General features: G+C 45.5%; 2 protein-coding genes across 7 annotated transcripts in view; one reads left to right on the top strand and one right to left on the bottom strand.

Annotated features, from left to right (window-relative positions):
- The first annotated feature begins 9 nt into the window (after positions 1-9).
- Positions 10-6878, top strand: EIF4A3 (eukaryotic translation initiation factor 4A3). The gene is made up of 12 exons (XM_030946028.1): positions 10-222; positions 397-469; positions 1232-1298; positions 2165-2227; positions 2667-2799; positions 3485-3565; positions 3872-4013; positions 4799-4937; positions 5396-5511; positions 6235-6342; positions 6428-6555; positions 6680-6878. The coding sequence occupies exons 1-12, from the start codon at positions 57-59 to the stop codon at positions 6694-6696; spliced, it is 1233 nt and encodes a 410-aa protein (XP_030801888.1). The 5' UTR covers positions 10-56; the 3' UTR covers positions 6697-6878.
- A 1957-nt stretch (positions 6879-8835) lies between these two features.
- The window catches only part of ATL2 (atlastin GTPase 2), a 37329-nt gene continuing 21677 nt past the window's right edge, over positions 8836-24487 (bottom strand). The window contains exons 4-15 of one of the 6 annotated variants that reach the window (XM_030945060.1): positions 22783-22887; positions 21997-22047; positions 19796-19852; positions 19117-19209; positions 18718-18856; positions 17770-17897; positions 15600-15656; positions 14741-14812; positions 12630-13061; positions 11388-11402; positions 11170-11280; positions 10655-10760 (exon numbers count right to left, since the gene is read on the bottom strand). In XM_030945060.1, the coding sequence (XP_030800920.1) occupies positions 11173-11280; positions 11388-11402; positions 12630-13061; positions 14741-14812; positions 15600-15656; positions 17770-17897; positions 18718-18856; positions 19117-19209; positions 19796-19852; positions 21997-22047; positions 22783-22887 (1257 nt within the window). In that variant the 3' untranslated portion in view covers positions 10655-10760; positions 11170-11172. Of the gene's footprint in view, positions 11281-11387; positions 11403-12629; positions 13062-14740; positions 14813-15599; positions 15657-17769; positions 17898-18717; positions 18857-19116; positions 19210-19795; positions 19853-21996; positions 22048-22782; positions 22888-24487 lie in introns of all 6 variants that reach the window. The other 5 variants (XR_004060589.1, XM_030945059.1, XM_030945063.1 and 2 more) reach the window with 5 other exon arrangements.

Genomic DNA, 24487 nt, shown 5'->3' with positions numbered 1-24487 from the left:
GGCGCAGTGGCGAAGCGGGGCGCGCGCGGCGGGCGTTGTGCGGCGGCGGCGCGGCCATGGCGGGGTCCGCGGGGTCCGCGGGCGGCTCGGCGCGGAAGCGCCTCATGAAGGAGGAGGACATGACCAAGGTGGAGTTCGAGACCAGCGAGGAGGTGGACGTGACGCCCACCTTCGACACCATGGGCCTGCGGGAGGACCTGCTGCGCGGCATCTACGCCTACGGTGGGCGGCGGGGCCGGAGGGGAAGGGCCGCGGGGCCGGGGGCGCGGGGCTGGGGCCCGGGCTGAGGGCTCGGAGCGGTGCGGGGGCCGCGGCAGGGCCCGGATGTGCGCCCGGCCGCGCCTGCGCCCTGCGGCCGGGCCTGGCCTGGCCTGACGGTGTCTCTTGGTCCCGCAGGGTTCGAGAAGCCGTCGGCCATCCAGCAGCGAGCCATCAAGCAGATCATCAAGGGCAGAGACGTGATCGCCCAGTGAGTGCAAGGGGGATGTCGGGCACATTGCCTGCCTTGAGGCTGGAAGCGGCATCGGCCACCCGTGGGCTTGGGCGGGTGCCTGGCAGGGAGTGGGGGATGACCTGAAATTGGTGGGACACGGGGACAGGTTGGCCAGAGCAGCTGTGGACGCCCCATCCCTGGAAGTGCTCAAAGCCAGGCTGGATGGGGCTCTGGGCAACCTGGTCTAGTGAGAGGTGTCCCTTCCCATGGCAGAGTGGGGGGTGGAGCTGGATGTTGTTTAATTCCCTTCCAATTCAAACTATGCTGTGGTTTTATAGTGTGACAAGCAAACAGTGAAATTGCCTAACTTGTTGTGATCTTCTGCCAGTTACTGCCAAAAGTTTATTACTGTAAAAAATATGCCTTAGAGACAAAGAAGGATATGCATCTCACTGAAAAAATCTTTTCTTGCAAATCACTGGCCTTGCAAATTGCATTGGTTTATCTGTCATTTACTTGAAAAAAAGTGTACGTGTGGCAGATGGCAGAAAGTTAAAATGCTGGTCTGATAAGGAGTGAAGGTGCCAGAGCTGGGCATCCTGGAGTGTTCTCTCCCTGATATTGCAGCTCTCAAAGCTGCCTGACAGCAGATCAGGCTCTGATCATAGCAAACCTTTGTTGGCACTGTTGAGTACTTTGCACTGGGGGGTGGGAGAGAGCAGAGGGGTGGAATATGTTGGAATTGCCTGTGCTGTTTGTCCAGACATGCAGAGTATTCACCAAACATCTGTTTCTCAGGTCGCAGTCGGGAACAGGGAAGACAGCAACGTTCTCCATATCTGTTCTACAATGCCTGGATATACAGGTAATCTCAGAGCAGCACATGCTAAAAATAATTTTTACCAAATCACTGGTCTCCATCATAAAAGTGTGTTCTTTAAGAGTGAGTAAATGAAGTTTTACTTTGAAATCTTTTAATTATGGGCAGTGAACCTCAGACAGAATTCTGACTGAGAACTTCACCAGACTCTGTAACAATTTAACTGTTAAAGCCAGTCTGGCAAATCAAGTTCAGATCATCTTGTAACGATAAAGTTGTCTTTAACAGCTGACCTCTTTCACCTCTTAGGCCTAAGTTAGTCTCTCAGCAAGCAGAATTGTCTTCAGACAGTCCCAATAGCATCATCAGCCTATCTGAGCAAGTGCCACACATTGCACAGAGTCAAAGCTGGGTTTTTGACTGACAGCTGTTTGCTCTTGTTCTGCTCAGGGGCATCGTGTCCATCCAGCAGTTTTGGGGTATACCTTGGATGTGCAGATGCAATTGAAAAAAAGGATGGTTTTCAGTGGGCTGGGATTGTTACTCATCTGTCACTGGGGACATAAAAATTAAGGTTGCATGTTCTAAGTGGAAAGGACAACTTTTGATTTATTTCTGTTAAGTGCTGTGCTCGTAATACTTTTAAAGGTTACACTTCAAAACTTTCTCTTGAAGTCCTTGAGCAATGCAAGGTGTTTATCTGAACCAAACACACAGAACTGAAGGACTTGAAATTTGAAATTTGGTTCTAATTAGCAAGAAATGTACATGCTTTTCTTTTTTAGCACAAAATTCTGTGCTAAATCCTTCAGCTGTGGCATTTCACAGCTTTGATTCTGTGAGCTCCATCACCTCTTGCATGCCTGGCTGTGCCTGTGGTTAACTTCCATGTGATTCCGTGCTCTAACCAGGTTCGTGAGACTCAAGCCCTGATCCTGGCACCGACTCGGGAGCTGGCTGTGCAGATCCAGAAGGTAGGAGCATTGCAGTCCTTGTCTGGGGAGCCTTGCAAGGCCTGGGGCCAGTGCTCTGGTGATTCTCTAGCAGAGCTCAAAGCACAGCTTCCACTTTTTCTTTTTGTTCCTGAGGGAAATAACAAAGTATTCTCTGATACAGGGCTGTTTGCTCCTCGGTATTATATTCATTACTTTGGCAGGCTGAGGTTTTGCAGAGCCTTAACTGAGTTTTTAAGGCCAGCCCATCTAAAGCAGTTGTGATCCCTGAGGAAATGAGTTCCCAGTGTTTTAAGGCCTGCTGTTGTGGAGGTTTGGGTAACAGACATTAAAAAATCCTAACTCCTTGTGCTGACATCTCTCTAAAAAGCCCACAGCATGGCTGCACAGGCCAGCATCTCCTGACAAAGGCAGCCTGGGGAGAGCTGGGGTAGTGAATCCCTTCCTTTGTACCCAACAGGGCCTTCTCGCCCTGGGAGACTACATGAACGTGCAGTGCCACGCCTGCATCGGGGGCACCAACGTGGGTGAGGACATCCGCAAACTGGATTATGGGCAGCACGTGGTGGCTGGCACTCCTGGCAGAGTGTTCGGTAAGGAAATCCTGGCGTTTATTGTGACACCGGCAATGTAACATTGAGGGGAAGTGTAACAAGGTAACAACTTACTGCTCTTGTGCCTGGGGAAGACTGTGGGAAATCGGTGGTGATGGTATTTTCATTTTCTCTGTTTATGCTTTGCTTTCCATTGTTGAGGTTACTCTTTATGTGGTGGCTTTGGAAAAAGGAGAAAGTATTGCAGTCCCTGAATCTTCAAGGGGATAGAAGCCAGGCCTGATGAATGCCAGAATTAGGCCCACATTTTCTATGTCCTGGTGGTTGCTCCATCTTTGTTAAATCAGGCGCACTCGCAGCTGGTACCTTCTGGTTCCACTGCATGAACAGTTTAACATTTACTGCTCCTGCAGTTACCACAGGGGTAGTGTTGGCCTTCAGGCCCCCATCTTCTGGCTGTCTGAGGAGCACACAGCACTTACACAAGCTCCTGTCACTGAGAGAGCATGAACTGGTCCCCACAAGTGGAAAAAAAACCCCACCAAAAATTAGCAGCTGTCAAACTGGGCTGACTCTCAAACATGATTTGTAGATTCTGTTGACATAAAGTTCACCTGGCATTTTATATTCCTCACATCTGTCCTTCCTCCACTAAAATGCCCTGACAGTGGTGGGGCTTACTTGCTTTCAGAGCATTCTCATCTCACAAAGTGAAATCTTACAGATATGATTCGTCGCAGAAGTCTGAGAACTCGTGCCATCAAAATGCTGGTTTTGGATGAAGCAGATGAAATGCTCAATAAAGGTAAAACATTTGTCTCCCTTCTACTTCCTTTCTCCTTGCTTCTTTGAGATTCTAGGGTGTCCCAGCTGGCAGACCCACTTATAAAAAGTTAAAAGTTAAAGTTTAAAAAGTTAGACTATTACAGTTAGTTATAGGCTGTAGTTGGTTAAGCTACACAACAAGCCTTGTCTGATGCTACTGATTCACACATTTATGTTCATCCCATAGTATAGACCCAGTACTGAATTCCAGATCAGATTGTGAAAGAGGAGGAGATTTGGGAGAAGGATGTGCTAACTGTTGTGTGTGGCTTGACTTGCACTGCAGGCTTCAAGGAGCAGATTTATGATGTGTACAGATACCTGCCTCCAGCCACACAGGTGGTTCTGATCAGCGCCACTTTGCCGCATGAAATCTTGGAAATGACCAACAAATTCATGACAGACCCCATCCGCATCCTGGTGAAACGGTCAGTGAGTTTCCTTGGAGAGAACAGGGACTCTGAGTTGGTGCAGCCCCGGGCAGGTCACAGTATTTATTCACTGATTTAAATGTACAGGAAGTCTCTGTGTTCCTTCTCATCATTCCTGAGTGTCCACAGATGTGCTCGTGTCCTGTTTCCCAGCAGGGTCTGGCTTATCTCCCTGACTTTATCCTTGTCCAGTTCTGTGTGCTGCTGCTCAGCACAGGACATTCCCTCATCCTTGAGGGAATGAGTCCCCTCATTCTCCTCATGGAAATCTATCCTTCACACTTATCCAATTCCTGGGTTCCCCTGGAGGATTTTTTTAGGCTTCCTGTTAAAATTTCCTATTACATGGCAGGCAAAAAGCCCCTTTAGCCAACTGATCCTGGGTGTTCTTGGAGGCACAGTTTACATCTGATGGTGTCAGGGGTCCTTGTGGACTGGGACTTGGGAGGAGTCTCCCTCTTGCCTGAGCTCTTACACTGCCCCATTTAGTACATTCAAGCTTCTTGAGACTTTCTTCAGTCTCTGTGTCACAAAGCTGGAATGTAAAAATGATGAGAACAGAAATGTTCCCCTTTGGAGCTGTCTGGCTGGAGCAGAGCACTTCCAGTCTCTGCTGAACAGGTCACATTCAGGGCTGTTCTTAAAGCTGAGTTTTCCCAGGACTTTCTAGAACAACTTGGAATCCATCTGGACCCAGCAGCCCACAGCACACGGGGCAGAGGGGTGGTCTCTGGTGAAGCACACTCAGCCCTTCTGACTGCTTGTGGTGTTCTTCCCTGCAGTGATGAGTTGACCCTCGAAGGAATCAAGCAGTTTTTCGTGGCTGTGGAGAGGGAAGAGTGGAAGTTTGATACCTTGTGTGATCTCTACGACACGCTGACCATCACCCAGGCTGTCATCTTCTGTAACACCAAGAGAAAGGTACAGGGGCCATCAGAGGGGCATGGTGCTTCCTGAGGGTGACTCAAACAATGCTGGACTAGTTAAGAGGTCTGGTTGCTCCCCCATTTGGAAATAGTTCAGTAGGACCATAAGTTAAACCTTTGGGATGTGCCTAACTTGAAAAAACAGAGGCAGACCTGATACAGCTGACAGGAATTGCCTTTTTAGAGAAGTAAGAATGTGCTCAATCTAACTGCTTGTAATTCCTGGAGCAAAGCCACACTTCCTGAATAGATGCTCTTAATTCCTTTCCTCAAAGGGCTTGTGGAGCGCTGTGTCATACAGCTGATGCTTTGTAAGGATTATTTACTTCCCTTAGTCTCAGAATGCTTGTGGAAGTGTCTCAGTCCATACCAGCCCATCTCAGCAAACATTCTGGAGCTCAGCTGCTGTGCTTGGCTGTCTGAGCAAAGAGCTAACCCAGGCTGTGTTCACAGGTTGACTGGCTCACAGAGAAGATGAGGGAAGCCAACTTCACAGTTTCCTCCATGCATGGGGACATGCCCCAGAAGGAGAGAGAGTCCATCATGAAAGAGTTCAGATCTGGCGCAAGGTAAATGCCCCAATTGCTTAGATCAATGCTGCCTCAGGGCAGGGAAACCCTAATGCCTCTGTCTGAAGGCTTTGTTCAGCTCAGATTGAGAAGAACTCTGATTTCCTGTGGTGTGGAAGGGTTGAGAGCTTGCCATTTCCAAGGAGGGACGCTCATACCTCTGGGCATAGAATTAGTCTGTTCTGTTTTGCTGAAGATGTTGGGAGTTGCTGCATTTAAAATTCAAGGAAAAATGTGTGTGCTCCATCCTTAGTATTTTAAACACTTGGGAGCATTATTCCTTCTGAAAGATCTGAGCTGTGTTGGTCCTTTCTTGGCTGAAGTTTGGTGATAGTACAAGGGACAGCCTTCTGTGCAGCAGAAGTGTGCATGCTGCTGGTGTGCTGTGGGCAGGGGGGAGCATGGAATAGCAGGGGATGCTCTGTGCAGGAGACTGGAAGTTCCCAGAAAAGAGGGGATGCTCTGTGCAGGAGACTGGGGGTTCCCAGAAAAGAGGGGATGCTCTGTGCAGGAGACTGGGGGTTCCCAGAAAAGAGGGGATGCTCTGTGCAGGAGACTGGGGGTTCCCAGAAAAAGGGAGTGCTCTGTGCAGGAGACTGGGGGTTCCCAGAAAAGAGGGAATGCTCTGTGCAGGAGACTGGGGGTTCCCAGAAAAGAGGGGATGCTCTGTGCTGGAGACTGGGGGTTCCCAGAAAAGTCCTGAATGTGCCCTTCTCTTTGCAGCCGAGTTCTTATTTCCACAGACGTGTGGGCTCGAGGCCTGGATGTGCCTCAGGTGTCGCTGATCATTAACTACGACCTGCCCAACAACAGAGAGCTCTACATACACAGGTAGGCTGGGGCTTCCCACGAGCCACTGGGGCTGGGGGAAGTCTCCCACAGTGGCTCCATTCCCTCTTCCCTCGTGCCTCTGCAGAATCGGCCGCTCGGGCAGGTACGGCCGGAAAGGCGTCGCCATCAACTTTGTGAAGAACGACGACATCCGCATCCTGCGGGACATCGAGCAGTACTACTCCACCCAGATCGACGAGATGCCCATGAACGGTGTGTGCTGCTGGCCCATCCTCTGGGGACAGCCTGGGGCAGCAGTGCTGGGCTGTCCCGCTGGGCTGGGGCTCTCCACACACTCAGTTAATGCTTCTAATCCTTTCCTTTTCTCTCGTTTCAGTTGCTGATCTGATCTGAAGGTCCGTGGTTAGCAGGAAGTTGTACCTTTTGGTACCCTCCATAATTATCTTTTGGACCCACATCCTTTTATCGTATTTTTTGTCATCTGTTCTTGAGTTGAGCTGCACTTGAGAACTTGTGTAAATATTGTCTGTACTCCCACCCATGTTTTTCAATTAAAAAAGGAGGTTTTACCATAACCTGTGCTTAATTACTTTAAACCAGCACAGTAACAGGCAGGGAGTTTTGAGATACTGCCGTACTTGGCTACCATAATGAAACAAAACACTGGACACTCCCCATATCTGGGTTCATAGAACACAGGGCTTCCTGTTCTCTGCCCTTTTGTTATTGTTGTGCCACACTGCCTGATGTACTTTTAGTTTCCTTAACTTAACCTTCAAGGATCAGACATCTACAGGAAAAATCTGTGGCCTGGCCCTAGTCTGCTGTAGGAAAATTAAGTTAGGAGATAGCCAGAAATTTCCTGCTGGTTACGTCCTTCTGGAGCCAGAAATCACCCCATGTACTGCTCCAGATGAGGATTTTTTATCCCAAGGAACTTGGGCACACATTCCAGAACAGAAGGAGCAATTATTCTGTCTTCTCACCTTCTCCACCTCTTTCTGCTGCTGTACCTTGTTCTATCTGCCCTGTCACCTCTGCTCCTGTCTCTCTGTGGCATGATGCTGTACTTTGCCAGCTCTAGGATCTTCCATGTAGCTTTTCTACCTCTCTCTGCCATGTCCCTTTGTGAGGCAGGAGTTGGCCACAGCTCAGGTACCATCTTCTGCTCTCTGCTTTTCCTGCTAAATTCAGCTTTTTGCATGCTCAGGTACACCACAGTTAGCACAGAATTGGATCAGCTCTCAGAACTCCTTTCCTGAGTAGCAGTGGAATAGCCCAGGGTAGAGAAAGCAGCTGTCACCTCCTTTAAAGCCCTGTGAAACTCCTCAGTTCCCCGAGGAACCCACTCCGTGCACCAGCCTGATGTTCTTACCAGTACTCAGAAGTTGAGAAATGCTAAGCTTGTTCTACTAGGAATACTGATTGTAAGGGGTTGCCCATGGAGGTGAGGCCACTACAGCTTCATGCCCCCAGGTGCCATCAGCAGCAAGGCTGAGCCAGCATTCCCATTGGGCACACACAGGGAATGTGGTCATGCCATCCATCCAGGTCAGTGGCACTACAGCACCAACACCCTCACCTGCCCCTGCACCTGGTCCTATGAAGGGCTGTTGGGGACAGTATGCACACAGGCTCTGGATCCCTCCAAGACCTGGGCAAGGAGTCAGCTCATCCAGGATCCAGCCTGGGGCTCACCAGTCTGCTCCAGTAACCAGCAGATGGACAGCAGGGGCCCCCAGCTGCACCCCTGCACATCCCCACAGTGCCTGCCCCCAGCAGCTGGCCTTGAGACACAAGTCTGTCCTCAACTGGCCCTTGCAGAGCCTCTCTCGCCCCCACAGAGGGAGTCACACATGAAAATGGAACCCCGCACCCGCCAAACCAGCCCAGACCCTGTCCTTCATGCAAAAATAGATGTGTCCAGCCCAGACCTAGAACTGCGCCCACACCTGGCCCCCTTATCCTCCTTGCTGGCTAAATCCAGCTCACTGTTCAAGCGACACAACCTCGCCCCAGGCTGCTGCCACTCCAAACGTGCAGCCCCTGGGACCTCAGGTCCAATTCCAGTCCCTGGCACTTTGACCTCCATGCCCACAGAATGGAGTCCTCTTTTCCAGGGAAGGTTGAGATGGGGTTAACAGTCAACACGGCCAAACAAGGACACTCTCCAGCCATTTCCAAACCTCCCAAACCTTTTCCCAGACCCGATTAAAAGTCATCTTGACCCCTCCCCTTCCCTCCCTTCGATCCCTCCCACAAGCTTGAGGGGATTTTGCATTCATGCTGCAACTTGGTGGCACAGTGTTCAGGAACTCTGCCCCCACAAACCCTGAAGAAGAGTCCGTATAAAGCCTCCCAACTCCTTGTCCACGTGCTGGGAAGAGTTCTGCTTTAGCCATCTCCGCAGGGCACCGCCTCAAATCTGACCTGCACCTTCCTGGAGACTGGGAGCAGCAAGGGCAGGCATGGCCCTGCAAGCCGCCGTGTGACTCATTTGGTTAGTAAGAGATTAATCACCAGAGCACAGGCTTGTTTGAATAACAGTATTTAATCTGTACAGGTTGAGATATCATAAAATGCGACATTCCTACCTCATCTTTAGCATCATTCCCCTGGAGCTGAGCCCTCATCTGCAGAGGACAGGTAACCACCGCTCCCCAGCAGTTCTTTGCAGTGTAAAAGTCACAGTGCAATTGCTTTAGTCCTAGACAGATGATTTCCCTCACTCAAGAGAGGGGAGATGTTAAAGCTCAAATGTTGATGAAAATTGTTACCATTTAGGAATGCAAAAAACCCAGCTATTGCACACAGCCATTTCCAGCTGAAACTAGAGCAGTTAATTGTTTAGCTGCCTTTACACTCCACACAGTTGATACTGATTTAGCCAAGAACGAAAGTAAAGCCAGTAACAAGATTTCAGAGTGATACAATTGTCGGAGGGCAGGATCTGACAAGCAACTCCACAAGTCAAAAGCGTGCTTAAGAACAGCAGGAGCTTTTCCTATACAGGGAGGGGGTATGAGCTGGACAGAGGTCACCTTCCAGAGACAAGCATGAGAGGAACATCGGCTTCAATAGAAAGCTATGAAGTACAATAGAACAAATCTGTTCATATAATTGTCAGGATAAGTATTTGACATAGTTTATGTAGTAGAATACAATACTTGAACATCTTTTAAAAATAAGCACGGATTTCATTTCATATATACACAACTGATTTTAATCATGTACTGAAAATAAATTACAGGAAATAACTTTAAAATGCAACAGAAGACAAGAGTTTCACAACAAACATTCCCATTGATTTTTCCAGGGGGGTGAGAGATTGCAGTGCTCAAGGCAGGTAAATATCACAAATATATCAAAAAACTTCAAATTGTTGATGCATTCACACATTTACATGAGCCACAAACATTCCTTTACAGGAACTGCACTTAGCTACCACAGAACCAGGTTTTGCCATAAACTACAAAACTTTGATACAAAATCGTATTTATATATTTATATTTCATATACATGCCCTATCTGTGATTTCTTAAAAAATAAAAACTAAACACACTGTACAGACAATCCTAACTCATTGCTTGGTAGCTGTAGGCAACATTTTTGGATGGAATTTCTTCCCCAGTAGAATTAATGGCAATATTATATACATGAAGGCTAAACTGCAGAAAAAGACAGCTCAGTTCCGAAATGCACGTCCCTCAGGACCAGGTCTGCGAGTTCAAGGCGAGACACCCTCTGTGCTGAGCCACTGCCTCCCTGACAGCCCAGTTCTGCGTGAGGAACCAGCACATGCATCTGTGTAACACTGGGACAAGGCAAGAAAGCAGGAGACACGTTGTAATGGAGGGGTTGCTCCGATGGCTGCTCCGGCCGCGCACAGAAACACTCGCGGGAGCTGGCAGGGGTGGTGCCGAGCTGGGCATCGGGGAGAGCACAGCTGGCATGGGGCTGATCATGACACTTCCCTGAAGTCAGATGCTGCAGGGGACAGGCTCCCCCTGTAAGCCAGAGCCTGCACGGACTCACAACGCTGGGGAAGCTCCCCCTCCCTCCCCAAAACGCGGGGCACCAGGACTGCGTAAAACTGAGCCACTCCCTCCCACCCCAGCGGGCTCCATGGCACCAGTTTGTCTGAGAAGCTGAGCACTGACAAATATAACTCTTCCCCGGTGATGGCAGCAATCTGTGAAGCCAATCACACTAAACTACTTCTACAGTTGATTGTAAACTTTGGTTTATTTTTATTTATTTTTTTTTTATTATTGAGTTCTCATGGTACAGCAAGCATGTCTAGGATGAGAGGGCAGAGTTGAAGAGGAGACGAACTGTCAGTCTGTCTTTAGTCTGGCATGGTGAGCCACCTGCTCCGTCAGGCCTGCTTTGATAGAGTTTTTTACAGACTGCCTCATATGATCCTCCATCAAATTATCACTCATGGGCTTCAACACCTGTGGAATGAGAGATGTGCAAAAGAAACAAGAAAATGAGGTAACCAAGGAAAAGAAGATATAAAATCATATAAAGAGATGAGACTTGAAATCATGAAAAAACTTAGAATGATGAAGTCTGACACAAAGTGGCATGAACTGAAAGAGAAATGAATTTTGCTGCTAGAGTAATGAGGTTAAAGCAGTCACATGCTATGGACACAAGTGATACCCCTCCTACACAGCAGTATTTCACTGAATTCAAACCACTTTACAGTTCCTAGAAGATGGATGTGCAATTCCATACCCCATATGCAGCATCAGTCTGGTATGGTTACAGCATTTATGCAGACCGGCCCAGACGGTCCAGCTTATTGTCCTATATGTGTAAGTGTGAACACTTCAGATACAGAAAGAAAGTTAAAAATACTGGCTAGTTTTTCTTCTTGTTATTGTTGGATGAGAGTCGCTGTCGCGGCACTGATGTGAGAGCACGACGAACCGTTCGGCGTCTAAGGACTTCAAAGAGTTTGGAAAACACCTAAAACACGAATTCAGCTGTTAGGAAAAACGGCTCTCACAACACAGCAGAAACTCAATCAAGTTCAGAAAAACAAAAAAAAAACCTGATTGCCAGTAACTTCTCACCTTCCTGGGATTCCTCTGAAGCAAGGAGGGAAAAGAAAGGCAGAGATTCAGAAAAATCAACAGCAAGAATGAGTATTTAATCAGAGTGACTCAGACAGGACCTGCAGTGCTTTGCATGTTACTGGTGATGTGCAGCTCTAACAGCAACACTGCTGAGGGCTTTTGAAGACCACCTTCCTCCAGCCCCCAGGCGGCAGGCTCCTGCCAGCACAAGCCAAGCTCTCCCCCTCCCAGGGAAGGCAGCAGCCAAAACAAGCCTTCTGTGCTTGGGCTATCCTGCAGCAGCAGCTCCAGTAGTACTGGAAAGCCTCAATTTTAATCCCCAGTGAGTGCTGCTTACTCAAGATTTAGCTACCAATTTATTTACTGATGCTCATTTCCCTATTTTTAAGAACCCACTTTTTCTGCTCCCATGTAACTCAAAACCTGTCTGGGACCCTCAGCAGGTTGCTCAGATAGGCCTAGGGTACCAGTGCCTAGGATCAGCCTTGAACACAGGAATTTTCCAGCTGTGGAAGGAGGCATCTGTGCAGAAGGCTACAGTTAGTCATCTGTTCATGCCTCACAGGACACACTTTCATGTCACCCCAGATAACCACAGTGCACCCTTTATTTCCAGTAACAACCGCAGGGAAGTGCTTCCCTTCTACTGGCACTGGACAGAGCTAGTCAGAATGCTCCAAAAACCTCTACATTGACCTTACTGGCACAGTTGAGTTCAGGCAGCAAAATCTCTATGCAGAAAGTTTTCTCCTCCAGCTCTGTTGTCCTTACACTCACATCTTTTCTTTCAGGAATTTGCTGAGTATTCCTTGCAAACAGCAGTTGCACTCACTGAAGCTGTCACAGACAGCACAAGTCCCCCTGATGGACGAAACCTGCTGTGCACCCTCTGGTAGCAGCTGCTGAAAGCCATCACTCTCAGCCAGTTCTCTCCAAGGACTAATCAATTCCTTGCTCTGAATAAGGAAAGAGAGTTTTGAAGAGTCCCCTTTACCATCTAAGTAACCTTCTGCACCTTAAGTAGCACTTCCTTGATAATATCCTAAGCTTATTTAACGTTCCTTGTGTGCAGCATCTGTTCCTGAAGAGAGCAGTCTCACTACTGAGCAGATTTTCCCTTTGGCAGCACTAGCATTCTCTATTAGGTCTAGAGCAGCTTTTCCCTCTCAGCACTGAACAGAAGCTGTTTGATATGTCTGCTCAAGACAGCAAGATTTTGCAATAAAGACAGATACCAACCTGTTCCCATATAGCTTCAGCGATCTGATCAATGGCTGTTCCAACTTCTCTGAATTCCCCAGAGTACTTAACGTATGCCCAAGTACAAAACGATATAAGAGCCATCCCCAGCACGAGATTACACAGGGCAGCTATGGAGTTCATGCCAAGGAACCCAGTCAGTCCTGAGATTATGTACATGGCAAACATGACTGCAAATAGAGTGGCAGGGGTACGAGCAGCATAAAAGATGTTTTTGCCATCGTTGTGCTTCACAAAGTTTGCATAGATCTCTTCGATTTCCGCTTCCAGTTGCTCCTGGTAGCGCCGGCAGAACTCCTCCCCTCCCATCTTCTTGACGGAGCGGAACTGGCGGATGGCGTTCTCGCGGAAATCCTGGTGCTTCTGCTCCAGGTCCGACGGGGCAATGTAAGGCTTATCTCCCCCACACACCTGAGGGAGAAGCAGACACCATGGAATCACACCCTGAGAGAACAGCTGCCCCTGCTGCCCCCTCAGCTCTGTGAGCCCCACGCCCATCCAAAGGTATTTTGGATCCTGGCAGAGCAGGAGCCTCACCCGTGCAACCACACCCAGACCCACAGCACAAGACTGAACTCATGCTTCCACTGTTCTCTTCAGGCAAGCCCAGAAGGACAGGACAACAGGCACACACACATCCCTGCTTTTTCTCAGAATGAAGTCCTCCACATCCACCAAAGCCCCCTGGAAAATGCCTACCAGTCTCATCCTTGAGAACAGTTTTGTCACATTGCCCAGGGCATGTTAAACACCAGGAGCTACTGAGGGATCAAGAGGCCACCACACAAATAACTGTCACTGTTTTCTTATCCTCTGTGACACTGCACCTGTTGTTCCTTACATTTCAGGTCATTAGGGGGACAGTATTTTGGTTATGCACACTCAGCAAAGGAGGGCTTTGGTTCATGAGGACAACTCAGAAGCTGCAGCAAGAACTACCTTTACATAATCGAGTTTTAAATCCAAAGAGTTCCCACTTCTGTTCTTAAAAATAGAAGTTTCAGAGCTGTATCAGATCAAGCACATCATATGAGACATCTGGATAAAAAACCATTCCATAATTTGTGCATATCTCTACAGTGATATAAAAATATACAGCACTGGGGAACATTACTATGGAAACAAAGTCTGTTTAAAAGAACATCTGTTTCTGTTTATTCTCTGCTCCAAGTTAGAAACCTTACAGCTACAGAGTCTCAACAACCATTGAAGATTCAAGTTTGGAAGACAGACTTGGCACTTATTATAAACAACACATTTACTATTTCACGACATTTTCCAAAATGGAAATAGAGGAGTTCCCTTAAACCAGCAGAGCATTCTCCAAACAGCCTGCTAACAAATGGAACTGGCTTGTCTGCCACTCGCACTAGGTCTTACTTTAATTTCAAAACAACTACTTCAGCAATTAAGACCACAATTACCCTAATTAATGGGGAGCTATGTTTGTAGCATGTGCTCACACCTACTGGTCTTTCTGGTTGTACAGTTTCACAATAAGCACAGTCCTGTTAAGCTTTACGAGACAGGTAATGGTTTTCAGAGTTTCCTATGATAAAACCTTGCCTACCACTACATTAAAGTTTGAAATCCATCCAGCATTCAGCCTAGAATGATATAAGATCACTATCTTCAAGAGAAGAAGCAAGTGGGAAATTACATACACAGGTTTTTCAAAGTAATTCTTGTATTCAAAGGGGTTTCTTTACATTTTTGAATCACTTCAATGCTTGCATTTTACAGCTAATGAATGGCCACGATTCAGAAGCATGAGACTACAGAACTAGCATTCCACCCCTGTGCAAGCCTGGCACAACAAATGTCTGCTCACTTGCTTGTGCATTTCATGCCACAGCATTTTGAGATGCCTGTCAAGAACCATAGAGGGTACTAACAGGTGGGAATCCTGCACACACACCCATTCTCATACCCCCCCCAGCATCACACAGCCAGGCTCAGAGTGCAGAAAACACACAAGTCCTGGCCCTGAGTCATCTTCCCCCAGTGAAGTGCTCACACACAGAGGACAGCATGGAAGCTGAAGGCCTGTGTTTGCATGTAGGTGTTTAGGAAAGGTTGTGCCATCATACCTGCTCCATGCCTTTGCTGTACAAGTCTTTTGCTCCTGCCACAGCAGCAAGATTGTTCGCCTCAGCTGTTGCCTAGAAAACATGGAGCATCCTGTGTCATTCACAGCATTCCCAGGTTTTACACAGCGCTGCACTCCAAACATACCCCCAACACCTCCAGAGTTCCTGATAGCCACGAAAAGGCCACACAGAAATAAGTGAAGTTTAGCAACAGACATTAAAACATATTGCTGCCTTTCTTCAGCTTTCTAGCACAGCTGCAAACAAACCTCAGCTTGCTCATACAGGCTTTTCATCATGAGCAATCTCCTCTGAATGCTCTACTGTTAATAAACACATATGGGTCACTAAACTACTATATTTTAATCTTGGTACTGGATTACTTACAGTACCCGAGAGGAAAGAAGGAAGCTGGGATTATTTCTACATTACAGATGTACAGTTTTGGTGTAAATTGTAACTGTCAAGTTTGTTAAGAATTTAAGTCTTATTTTCTACCTGTGTCACATCAGGAACAATTACTGTAGTTAAAGCTGCAAGGTGTCATTTTCTGGATATCTCCCAGCCAAAGAGCAAGTTACAGGAAAACAATACTAAGACAGTAAAGCAGCTAAAAAACCCAACCAACCTGACAGACCCCAGCTCTATTTGGTTGATTTAATTTCATTTGGTTGCTGAAACTGAGGGAAAAGTACCCAACCATCACAGTTCAGGTGGCTTTCAAAGCACACAGATCCTTCCAGAACTACAGTTGTGGGGGGGAGACTCAGGCCCACAGCAGTCATGATTCTTCAGTTGCAAAGAACTTATAAAGTACACATCATCTAATAATCAGGTTATTTGAAAGAAAATAAAATACCTGCAGCATAGATTTCGGATGAGGTAGCTCCTCTCCTTGATAGATTTTAATGTAAGCCTAAATGGGAGGGGAGAAAAAAAGTTTATTTTTCTAAACATTTATGTTTAAGGAGAATAAGAAATGAAGGATGATACAGAGTTCAGATTATTTCTCTGTAATAGTGCTGAATACTAAATTATGCAATTTTCTTCACAGAGTCTGGCAATTTTTCCCCCTCACTTTCCTGTGCCTGAGACTGGGGCCCAGCAGGGCAGCAAAGCACCCTGAGGAGACACCACCACTGTCCCAAGACATGGAAGGTTTTGACAGCAGGTTTCTATTCCCTCAAATGCATAAGGTCTTTGCTAGACAGGGAATCTTCACCCATAACAAAAGAGTGGAGATGACTATCCCAGCCTTTCTGGCAAGAGGTCTGCTCAAATTTACCCCAGTGCTGGGAGAAGCAATATTTACATTTCCCCACATGCCCTGATCTACTGAAGTGCAGGAGGAAAAAAACCAGATCAAGGCACTTTCTACAGACAGAGCCGAGCAGACAAAACACTTGCAGAAGCTAAGCAGGCAGCCTATCCCACTGTGCCCCACCCCACTTATCCTCAGGGATCCTTTCTTTCCCCAGGGTTTCAGGGGGCTGGAAGAGAACACACACTTCATTTGTTGTCCAGCCCCTACAGGCTGGCCCCTGGCACAGCTCCTGGGGACAGGGAAGTGGGGCACAGCAGGCAGCAGCAGCCATTCCAGGGCCTTGGACAAGATGTGCAAGTTACACCAGCAAGGCCACTCTCGGCCCCTTGAGGGGGGTCTGTCCTCACTCTCTTCTCACCACTGCTGCCTTCCCTCCCTGCCCTGGCTGCAAATCTCAGGCCTGAGGATTTTCTGCTCCACGGGAGGAGAGAACAAGGTTATCAGGGTCCCCATGTACTCAATGCTCTTGGTTGCAGAACAACCTACAAAAACATATAGAGTTATACAGGACTCTGTTCCCTTGACACCCTCCTTGCTTCTGTAGCTATTTCCTCCAAGTAAAAGCCCTACAGTTCCCAGCTCAGGCCTCACAATCTCAGCTTCACATGCACAGTCCCAAGGGAGCAGTCCTCTTTAGTTACATAAGCATGGCATTTCTGCAGCACCCCATAGCACTGCTCCCCGAATGCATGCAGGGTGCAAATCAGCTTTCCAGCAGAGGTTTTACACTTGGGTTTTAGGATGCAGTCCTTTCTAAACTGCTGCTGAAGATGCCCTCCCTACACTGTACTTGAGTGGGTCCTACTAGAGAAAAACTGGAGCAAAAAGCAGCATGCAACCATGTAAACAGAGAGACTGAACCTCTGCACTCCCGTGCTGATTTTACACTTGCCAGAACATCCATCACTTCTGCATCCCATACCATGTCTTTCCTTCAAAAAGTTACTTTGTTTTACAAGTGAAGTTAAATGAGCTCTAGTCTCAAATTCCTTCCTTGCATAGCTTGTTTCGTAACATCAGCCCAACTTTTCTACCCCAGAAGTAGCAATGCAAAATTCCTGTCTTTAGGAGACAGTGGCATCATTCCCACCAAGCCAACTGTCTAAATTGTTCCAATTAAAAAAAAAGCTACACACACCAGACCAATCCCTGGTGATGTAGAGATTATATTATCACATTTCTGCTGGTGTCACCATGATACCAAAAAAGCTCAAGACTAACAGCTGTGAGTATCCTACATAAATATTTCAGAGCACAGTGGTGCTACACATGCAAGTGTTTAGAAAGCACCTTCCCTGCATGTTAAAAATCCAGGAGTATCTGAAATTCTCATTGCATACCTAGCAGTTTAAGAGCTGTTTCTCTATCTGTAAAACCTACATGACCAAAACAAAAAAAAACCCAACTGGGATTTTGAAGTAGGAAAAAAATATCTAATAAAGCTTGAGCTATTTCAGCCTACTCACAGAGAGGAAAATAAATGCCACCAACCCACAAATTTTGCTAACAGTAGCTTGCAAAGAGCTGTACTGTTAGGAAGTAGTGTGCCAGTTCTGGAAAGTCAGAGTAATGAAATGAAAATAAAAGTGAGCTGATCAGCGAGTGTCAGCCTAGATATCTTATCTTCTCTGGGAACAACATGGCCTAAAATTAGAATACTGTCTTTTAAGCTATTAACAGAAATAATTAGTATGAGTTTGCTTACCTTGAAGTATTCTACAAGATCTCTACAGGTCACCTTGGATCCACTAATCTCTTTTTCTACCAAGTTTTCAGGGGCAAGCAGTAACGGTATCAAATTCCGCAGCTCATTCTTAAAATCCTCATCTATATCTAGTAAAATTCAATCAATTTCAAGAAAAAGGTGGTTAGTTTTCAATCTTGTATCTCCTAAAGGAACACTGATAGTCCACAATTCTTCTAAATCCACAGCATCACAACTCTGAACTGCATTTTTAAGGTATTTAAAGGCTTACATACATAATAGACCTTTAGGAAAATCCAACTACTCTTAATGTACCAATCTTAACTGGGAGAACAAGGTGCCACTGTCCTTTCAATATTTTAAGTGCATTCCCCCAATTACTCCAATGCCCAGTGACCTCACAGGTGTGTGCCCTCAGCACAGCAGGGGCTGGCACCCCACCACTGCAACTCACTGTTACAGCCTTTGCCATCCTGATGCATTCCCTCCACTGGGGGACACACATCCCTTGGAGGAATCCTGACTGCCTCTCATTCTGCAGCAGCAGAACCCTGTGGCTTTCATTTCAGCCATTTCAGAGCTGACCTGTGGTTCAGCAACTTCTTTCCAGAAAGTAAAGTCTTTAATCTTGGGAATTCTGCCCTCTGGAGCCCTTAGTTATCTTTGGAATCTCTATTTAATGACCTTTAAGCATGTCTCAAGTTATCAGATTACAACGAACAGCTGGACACAAAGATATCCATTCCCTCTCCCTGCTTAATTCCTCTCCTTTTAAACCACTAAAAAGAGAACACAATGCACATTTCAAAATTCTGGAGCTTCACCTTTTAGCCTTATATTTTCCAGTCAGGCATTTCAATAGCTAACCATTACAGTGCTTAACTTTCATCATATAAGAAAAGAAACTCAGGATCTGAATCAAGAAACACAAAATGAAAAGCTTCCTACCATTCAATCTCCCATCAAAATTTGGATTTGTTGCAACTTTAAGACCAGGGTGGGGCAACAGGAAACACCCAAGATTACTGAAACAGGAGTGAATATGCTTCCTTACATTCTGTAGCTCTTCATGTTGGTTTTGCTTTACCTGAAGGAAAAAAAGGGCATTAAGAACTGCTACCAGTTTTACAGCACTGCAGTTAAGATTAACCATCACCTTAAAAGCAGTAAGAGCACAAAAGTGTGCTTAAGCTTTTATTTCTGAGCCTAATGATGTCAACTTTGCCTATAAGTAGAAACACCACAAACGTATTTTATTAGCACAAGGAGCCAGCTCATGATGCATCATTGTCTTGACAGCAAAGTGTCACTTAGAAGATCAGAACAGGACGACTGGAGATAACTTACCTGCAATCTTTTCTCTAGGAACTTTTTTCCTCCTTCCAAGCCATATGCATGTTCATAAGGATAACTCCAATCTCTAATTAAGAACATTAATGTCTGCAACAGGAAGAACAACAGCAGTGAATGGTTTGCATCATTCCTAAGGTCAAAAATTCTATCACATGTGATTATTTTAAGTATTTGGCTGCTCTAAAACTAAATATATTATAGATTACAAGCAAGGACACTATGTAAATTTTAGGTATATTTGGCTGCTCTAAATGTAGCAGCCTTGTAGTTCTGTGGTGCAAGTATTTGCTTGTTTAAAAAACCAACTAAACAGAACATCCCCCACCAAACAGGACCTTTTCTCAGAACCATCTACCACCAGCAAGGACCAACCATATCCCAGAGTAATAAAAAAGAAGGCAGCACAAAATTTTTCTCCTTAACACCTGCATATCACTTGACATTTTAATTCTTTTAATGCCTTATAACTCAAGCACAAAACTATACTTGCCCAAAATGCGATCCTCCGCAGCATTTTTCCATTGGGTTTTTGCAAAGCCATGTGGCAATAGTGAAGGAAAATTAGTCTTGCAAAGATCTGGTTACCTTCAGCCCAAATAATTTATCTGCAGAAATTATCCTGAGCTCATTTTCTACACATTCAACTGCTTAAATCCTTTTAACACATAGTTACCTGAAACGGCTTTTGGTAGATTTCTTCCATAGCTAGTCTTCCATATTCTGTAAACAACTGAGAGAAAGAACAGTGTGAGGATGTGCCACATAGAAAACACATTTTTCTGCTGTGAAATATTCTGTCACTAAAAAACAATAAAGCATTCAATGTTATATCTTACTATAGGTTTCAATCTTATACCTTACTACAGGTTGAGAACGGCAAACAAACCTCAATAATGAGTATACCAGCCCTCAATAAGATTCAGGTAGGAGACATGATTCCCACAGGCTTCAGAGTGCCATTCCTGAACTGTCAACACACTGCAGTTTTAAGTGGGTGGCTTGTGGGCTATTCTCAGAGAAAAGCTGGCTGCATTTCTCACCAAGCCAGCTTCCAACACTTGCTTCCTAGGCAAGGAGGTAAGCCTGACTAACATTTGCCCCTTACTTCCCACAAAAGGTTTATTCCTGGAAATCCCAGGGAACTTGGCTCTAGCCAGTATATCAGACATTTAAATACAAGCCAAGTTCAGCAGCTTCTCAGATCTCTGCTTCACCTTGTGACCTTAACTAATAATTGTTCCTTCCCTCCAGTATTAAGGCAAGTATCAGCTGTCTTCCTCTGACTGCTTTCACCATCTTTAACACTATCAGCAGCAGCAGCATTCCTTGCTGGCCTGAGCAGGCCAAACCACCCACAAGAGCAGGAATTAGGGACTGTGCTGGCTGCCTCAGCACAGGTCAATACTGGCAGGGGTTGATCCGTGCCAGCCTCCTCATGGACATTGCAGGTTGAGATGATGGAAGCACACCAGAACTTTCCAGTGCCAGGCAATCATTATTCTGCATTAAACTAACTCCTGGAGTGTCTCAAGGTAGATTATGGCTCAAAGGGCAGTTCTGGTGTTGATCACAAGAGCACCTGGGAACTTACAAGACTAATTTAACACAGCTTAATTTCCAAGCCCTTGTCACCCTGAGAAAAAGCAGTTGTGAAGTGGCCAAGCACCCACAAGAGTCTGGTTTCTTTGACCCAAACTCTTTACCTCATTCACTTCCCTGCTAAATGCTAAAGGCAGCCAGAGACTAACAGTATTTCACAATAACATAAATTCCTGTTAAAACAGAAATTCAGAATTTCCTTCCCCTAGATCATGATTCCCTGCTGCAACTTTAAATGCATGGGTGTCCCCCTACCCAGTGCTTGTATTTATAATCCTTCTCTTCCCTTCCATCCTTCAAATCTCACCCTCCAGTAGAACAGAGATAGATTGTTTTATTCAGATTACACCAAGCCTGTTAAAGGAACAAAGTCCCAAGGGAAGCCCGGCTTTCAAATAATTACCTACAGATTTTTTTGTTTTCACTGCTTGGTTGGGCTTTTTTGGGGGTGTGGGGGGTATGGGCCCAGTGATACAACCCTGCTAACTGAGAACACCTGCATAAGACTACTTTTAGTTAGTGCTCTTTTACTTCCAGCACTGGCAGCCACTCTGTTGCAGCACTGAAGACACACAGAACAGTTTTAAGCTGTGACAAGGTCATGGCCTTGCCGTTTGGTAATACACAAGCTACTCTCTAAAGCTACAGGTTTTAAGTTAAGGAGATAATGTTCTTGCACCATTCACATGAAGCCATAATTCAGTGGCCTTTGACCATGACATGATGTTGCATTAGAGGATAAAAACCCCATGGTGAAGAGAAGACATTCTCCTACTTTTATTTATAAGCAGAATAAAACTCTGCAGAAGTTTCTCAGCTGAAAAAACAGAGATGGTTTCTGGGTAGAAGACTCTTTCTGGCCTGATCCAAACTCCAACACTTCCTTACAAACTGGTTATGAAATAACATCCATTTTCCTATTTTAGGAAAAAAGTGAAACACTGGAATTTCACCATTAAGGATTTCCATAAATAATTTTCCTTTCTCATTTTTTCAGTAATTTCAGAACTTGCAATACAGAGAACAGACTTTAAAAGAATTAGCCAGATTAGAAGCCCATACTATTTTACCTCTACACTGTCACAGTAGAAGCATCATGGAGTTGATGCAAATACAGTTTTTACAGACTGTACCAGCTTTAGTATCAGGTCAAATTCAGTGTTTTACATGAAGCAACAAACAGCTCCCAAGTCAGTAACATTAATAATAACTTCTAGAACATTGTTGAGACTGTCAGTTCACAAGCAGTTTAACATAAATTCACCATATTCCTACCTGCAAGTGTTGAAGGTCATCTTCCTGAATATTCTGAGACAAGTTGTATACCTGCAAGAGACAGTCAGAGAATTACAGTGTCACATGAAACCTGTCTTATATTCATATAGTCTCTTTCACACATTGAGTATTTTTGCTCCCTCCAGCAAAAGTGTAACTACCCAAAAGTCAGCAAATAGAAAGGTGTCACAGGACACATCTCGAACAAATGTCACCTCCTTATTCAAAAATTATTCATCTGAGCCAACTCAACAAGACAGAAGTAATGCTCTACCTACTCCTGCTCCTTTTAGGTTGTGGCATGTCTGAAGAAAGTCACTTGTCGTCCCTCAAAAACCTGTTCACTTTTGGCACTTCTAAGGCACAAGCTTAGAAGAAGTTTTGAGTATAGCACAATTCTCAGGAGTTTAACTGACACTTGAACAGAAGCAGCAATTTTAAGTTTGGCTGATCACAACATAATGTCACCCCAACCTGTATCTACAGCCTTAAAGAAGATTCTGTAACACATCTGTAAAGAAGCAGTTCCTACTTTGACATCTTGGGGGGATGGGGATTTCCCAGTTCTGTCAGCAATTTAACTCAGCCTGGCCTTGCATACCCTTGATTCCACCCAGCAACTTGGGTAGTTTATGTACCACACTGAAAATTAGAAAAAGTATGGAATTTTAAATCAGAAATGGAGGAAGATATGCAGGTGAACTTTCCAAGTGTGGTTCAAGAGATATTCTTTGCACATTCAGTACAGAGGGTTCTGTCATTATTTGCCAGCACAGATATTCTCACCTGGACAGAGCTCGTCATGGTGCTCAGGGCAAAAACTGTTGCACAGTCTTTGATAGTGGATTGGCTATCAAAGGCACCTTGGGTATCCATGAGTAGTACAGCAACCTGCAGAGTTTGAAAGAAGAGCAGCAGTTATCCAGATCATGGACACTTCCACACTCCTGGCCACTGGGGTCAGTTCTGTTTCAAGTCTCTGCCCCTGTGCTTGCTGAAGAAACCTCAGCCAGCTCCCTGCCCATGTGACTGCACACACCCACGGCTGAGTGAGCAGCAGCAGAGGGCCCTGCCATCAGCCTCTGGCCTTGCCTGGCTACCTTCTCCTAGAGAAAGAACCCTCCTTGGCCCAGTGGGGGTGCCAGGCAGACCAACTGATGATAGCTCTCCTTCACTGGAAGAACAGCAGCCTCAGCTGCAGATCTAGCACAGTTCATCAGAGCTAAGAGTAAGATGCTACTTATAAATACATATACATATATATATATATATATCTTAAGATAATTATTTTCAGTAGAAAACAAGATAATTTTTGATACTGTCTGCTGGAATGACAAGGAAGGAAGGAAGTGATATTAATGAAAAAAGTTTAATCAGTCCAACTCCCATCTTTGGGATCTGCTACACTTCCCTTCTCCTTCCCACTGAGAAGCAAGAACAAGTGAGTGATTTGTTCCCAAAGCATAAGCAGATTCACACATAACTGGTTTTTAACCAGAGAAATGTTTGGTTAGCTGTGAAATTTGTTAAACACCACTAAGCCACTATTTTTAAAATCCATGTCCCACAGATTGGGCATCAGATGTTTCCTTTGCAAATGCAAAGGGTATGAAATTTAAATAACCTAAAACCGACGGTTCAGAACACAAACAGTTCAAGATCACCACCACCATTGTGCAGTAAATATTTATTAATGACATTAACACCTCATTTCAGCATAAACACCTCCAAGTAAACTTGGCAGTCAAACTGACTTGAGAGTTAAAAAAGAATCAAGTTAGTGCTTTTTTTCTCACTGTTAGACTTAATCCTTTTTTATAGACTGCTTGCTAAAATTATATGGCAGGACCAGCTTCCAGACCCTGAAGTACTTACAGCCATGCACTACAATTTACTAGAACACAGCTACAAGTTAGAACATATTCTCACCCTTCAAAGAACAGCGTGTGTTACAGAGCTTTTCCCCCCGGCATTTGTTTGTAGATGGTATTTAAAGCCACTACAGATTTATAACATCCCCAGGATAACCCACCCAGCAGCCTGAACAGGGCAGACTTTGCCAAAACAAAGTACTCAGAATGAGACTATTGTTGAATTTTTCTGCTGGGTTGTAAGAATAAATCTCCATCCTTCCACTGATAACAGTTTCCAGATATGTTACACAGCTGCTCAGTGCAAAGGAAAGCAACCAGTGTTCAAAGAGCCACCATGAAATCTGCGACATTGAAAGTATACACAGAGGCAAAAATCCTATTTAAGTTTTAGAATGACAAAAACAGTTTAGACTGAAAGGGACCTCTAAGAATCCTCTTGTTCCAATCTCTCTGCCAAAGGCAGAGACACCTTCCACTAGAACAGGTTGTTTGGAGCCCCACTGAACCTGACCAGGAACACCTCCCGACTGGGGCATCCACAGCCTCTCTGGTTTATTTAAAAAAAAAAAAACCAAAAAACAACAAACCAAAAAAATCCAACCCACTACACAACCAAA

This window comes from Camarhynchus parvulus, chromosome 3 (assembly GCF_901933205.1).
Source record: "Camarhynchus parvulus chromosome 3, STF_HiC, whole genome shotgun sequence".
NCBI classification, from domain to species: Eukaryota; Metazoa; Chordata; class Aves; order Passeriformes; family Thraupidae; genus Camarhynchus; species Camarhynchus parvulus.
The sequence above is the reverse complement of the archived record's forward strand: the minus strand, read 5'-3'. Positions and strand labels throughout refer to the sequence as shown.

Coding starts and splice junctions, on each gene's coding strand:
- EIF4A3 (XM_030946028.1), top strand. CDS start 57: ATGGCGGGGTCCGCGGGGTCCGCGGGCGGCTCGGCGCGGAAGCGCCTC. Junction 223..396: donor GCGCGGCATCTACGCCTACG/GTGGGCGGCGGG, acceptor TTGGTCCCGCAG/GGTTCGAGAAGCCGTCGGCC. Junction 2,228..2,666: donor TGGCTGTGCAGATCCAGAAG/GTAGGAGCATTG, acceptor TGTACCCAACAG/GGCCTTCTCGCCCTGGGAGA.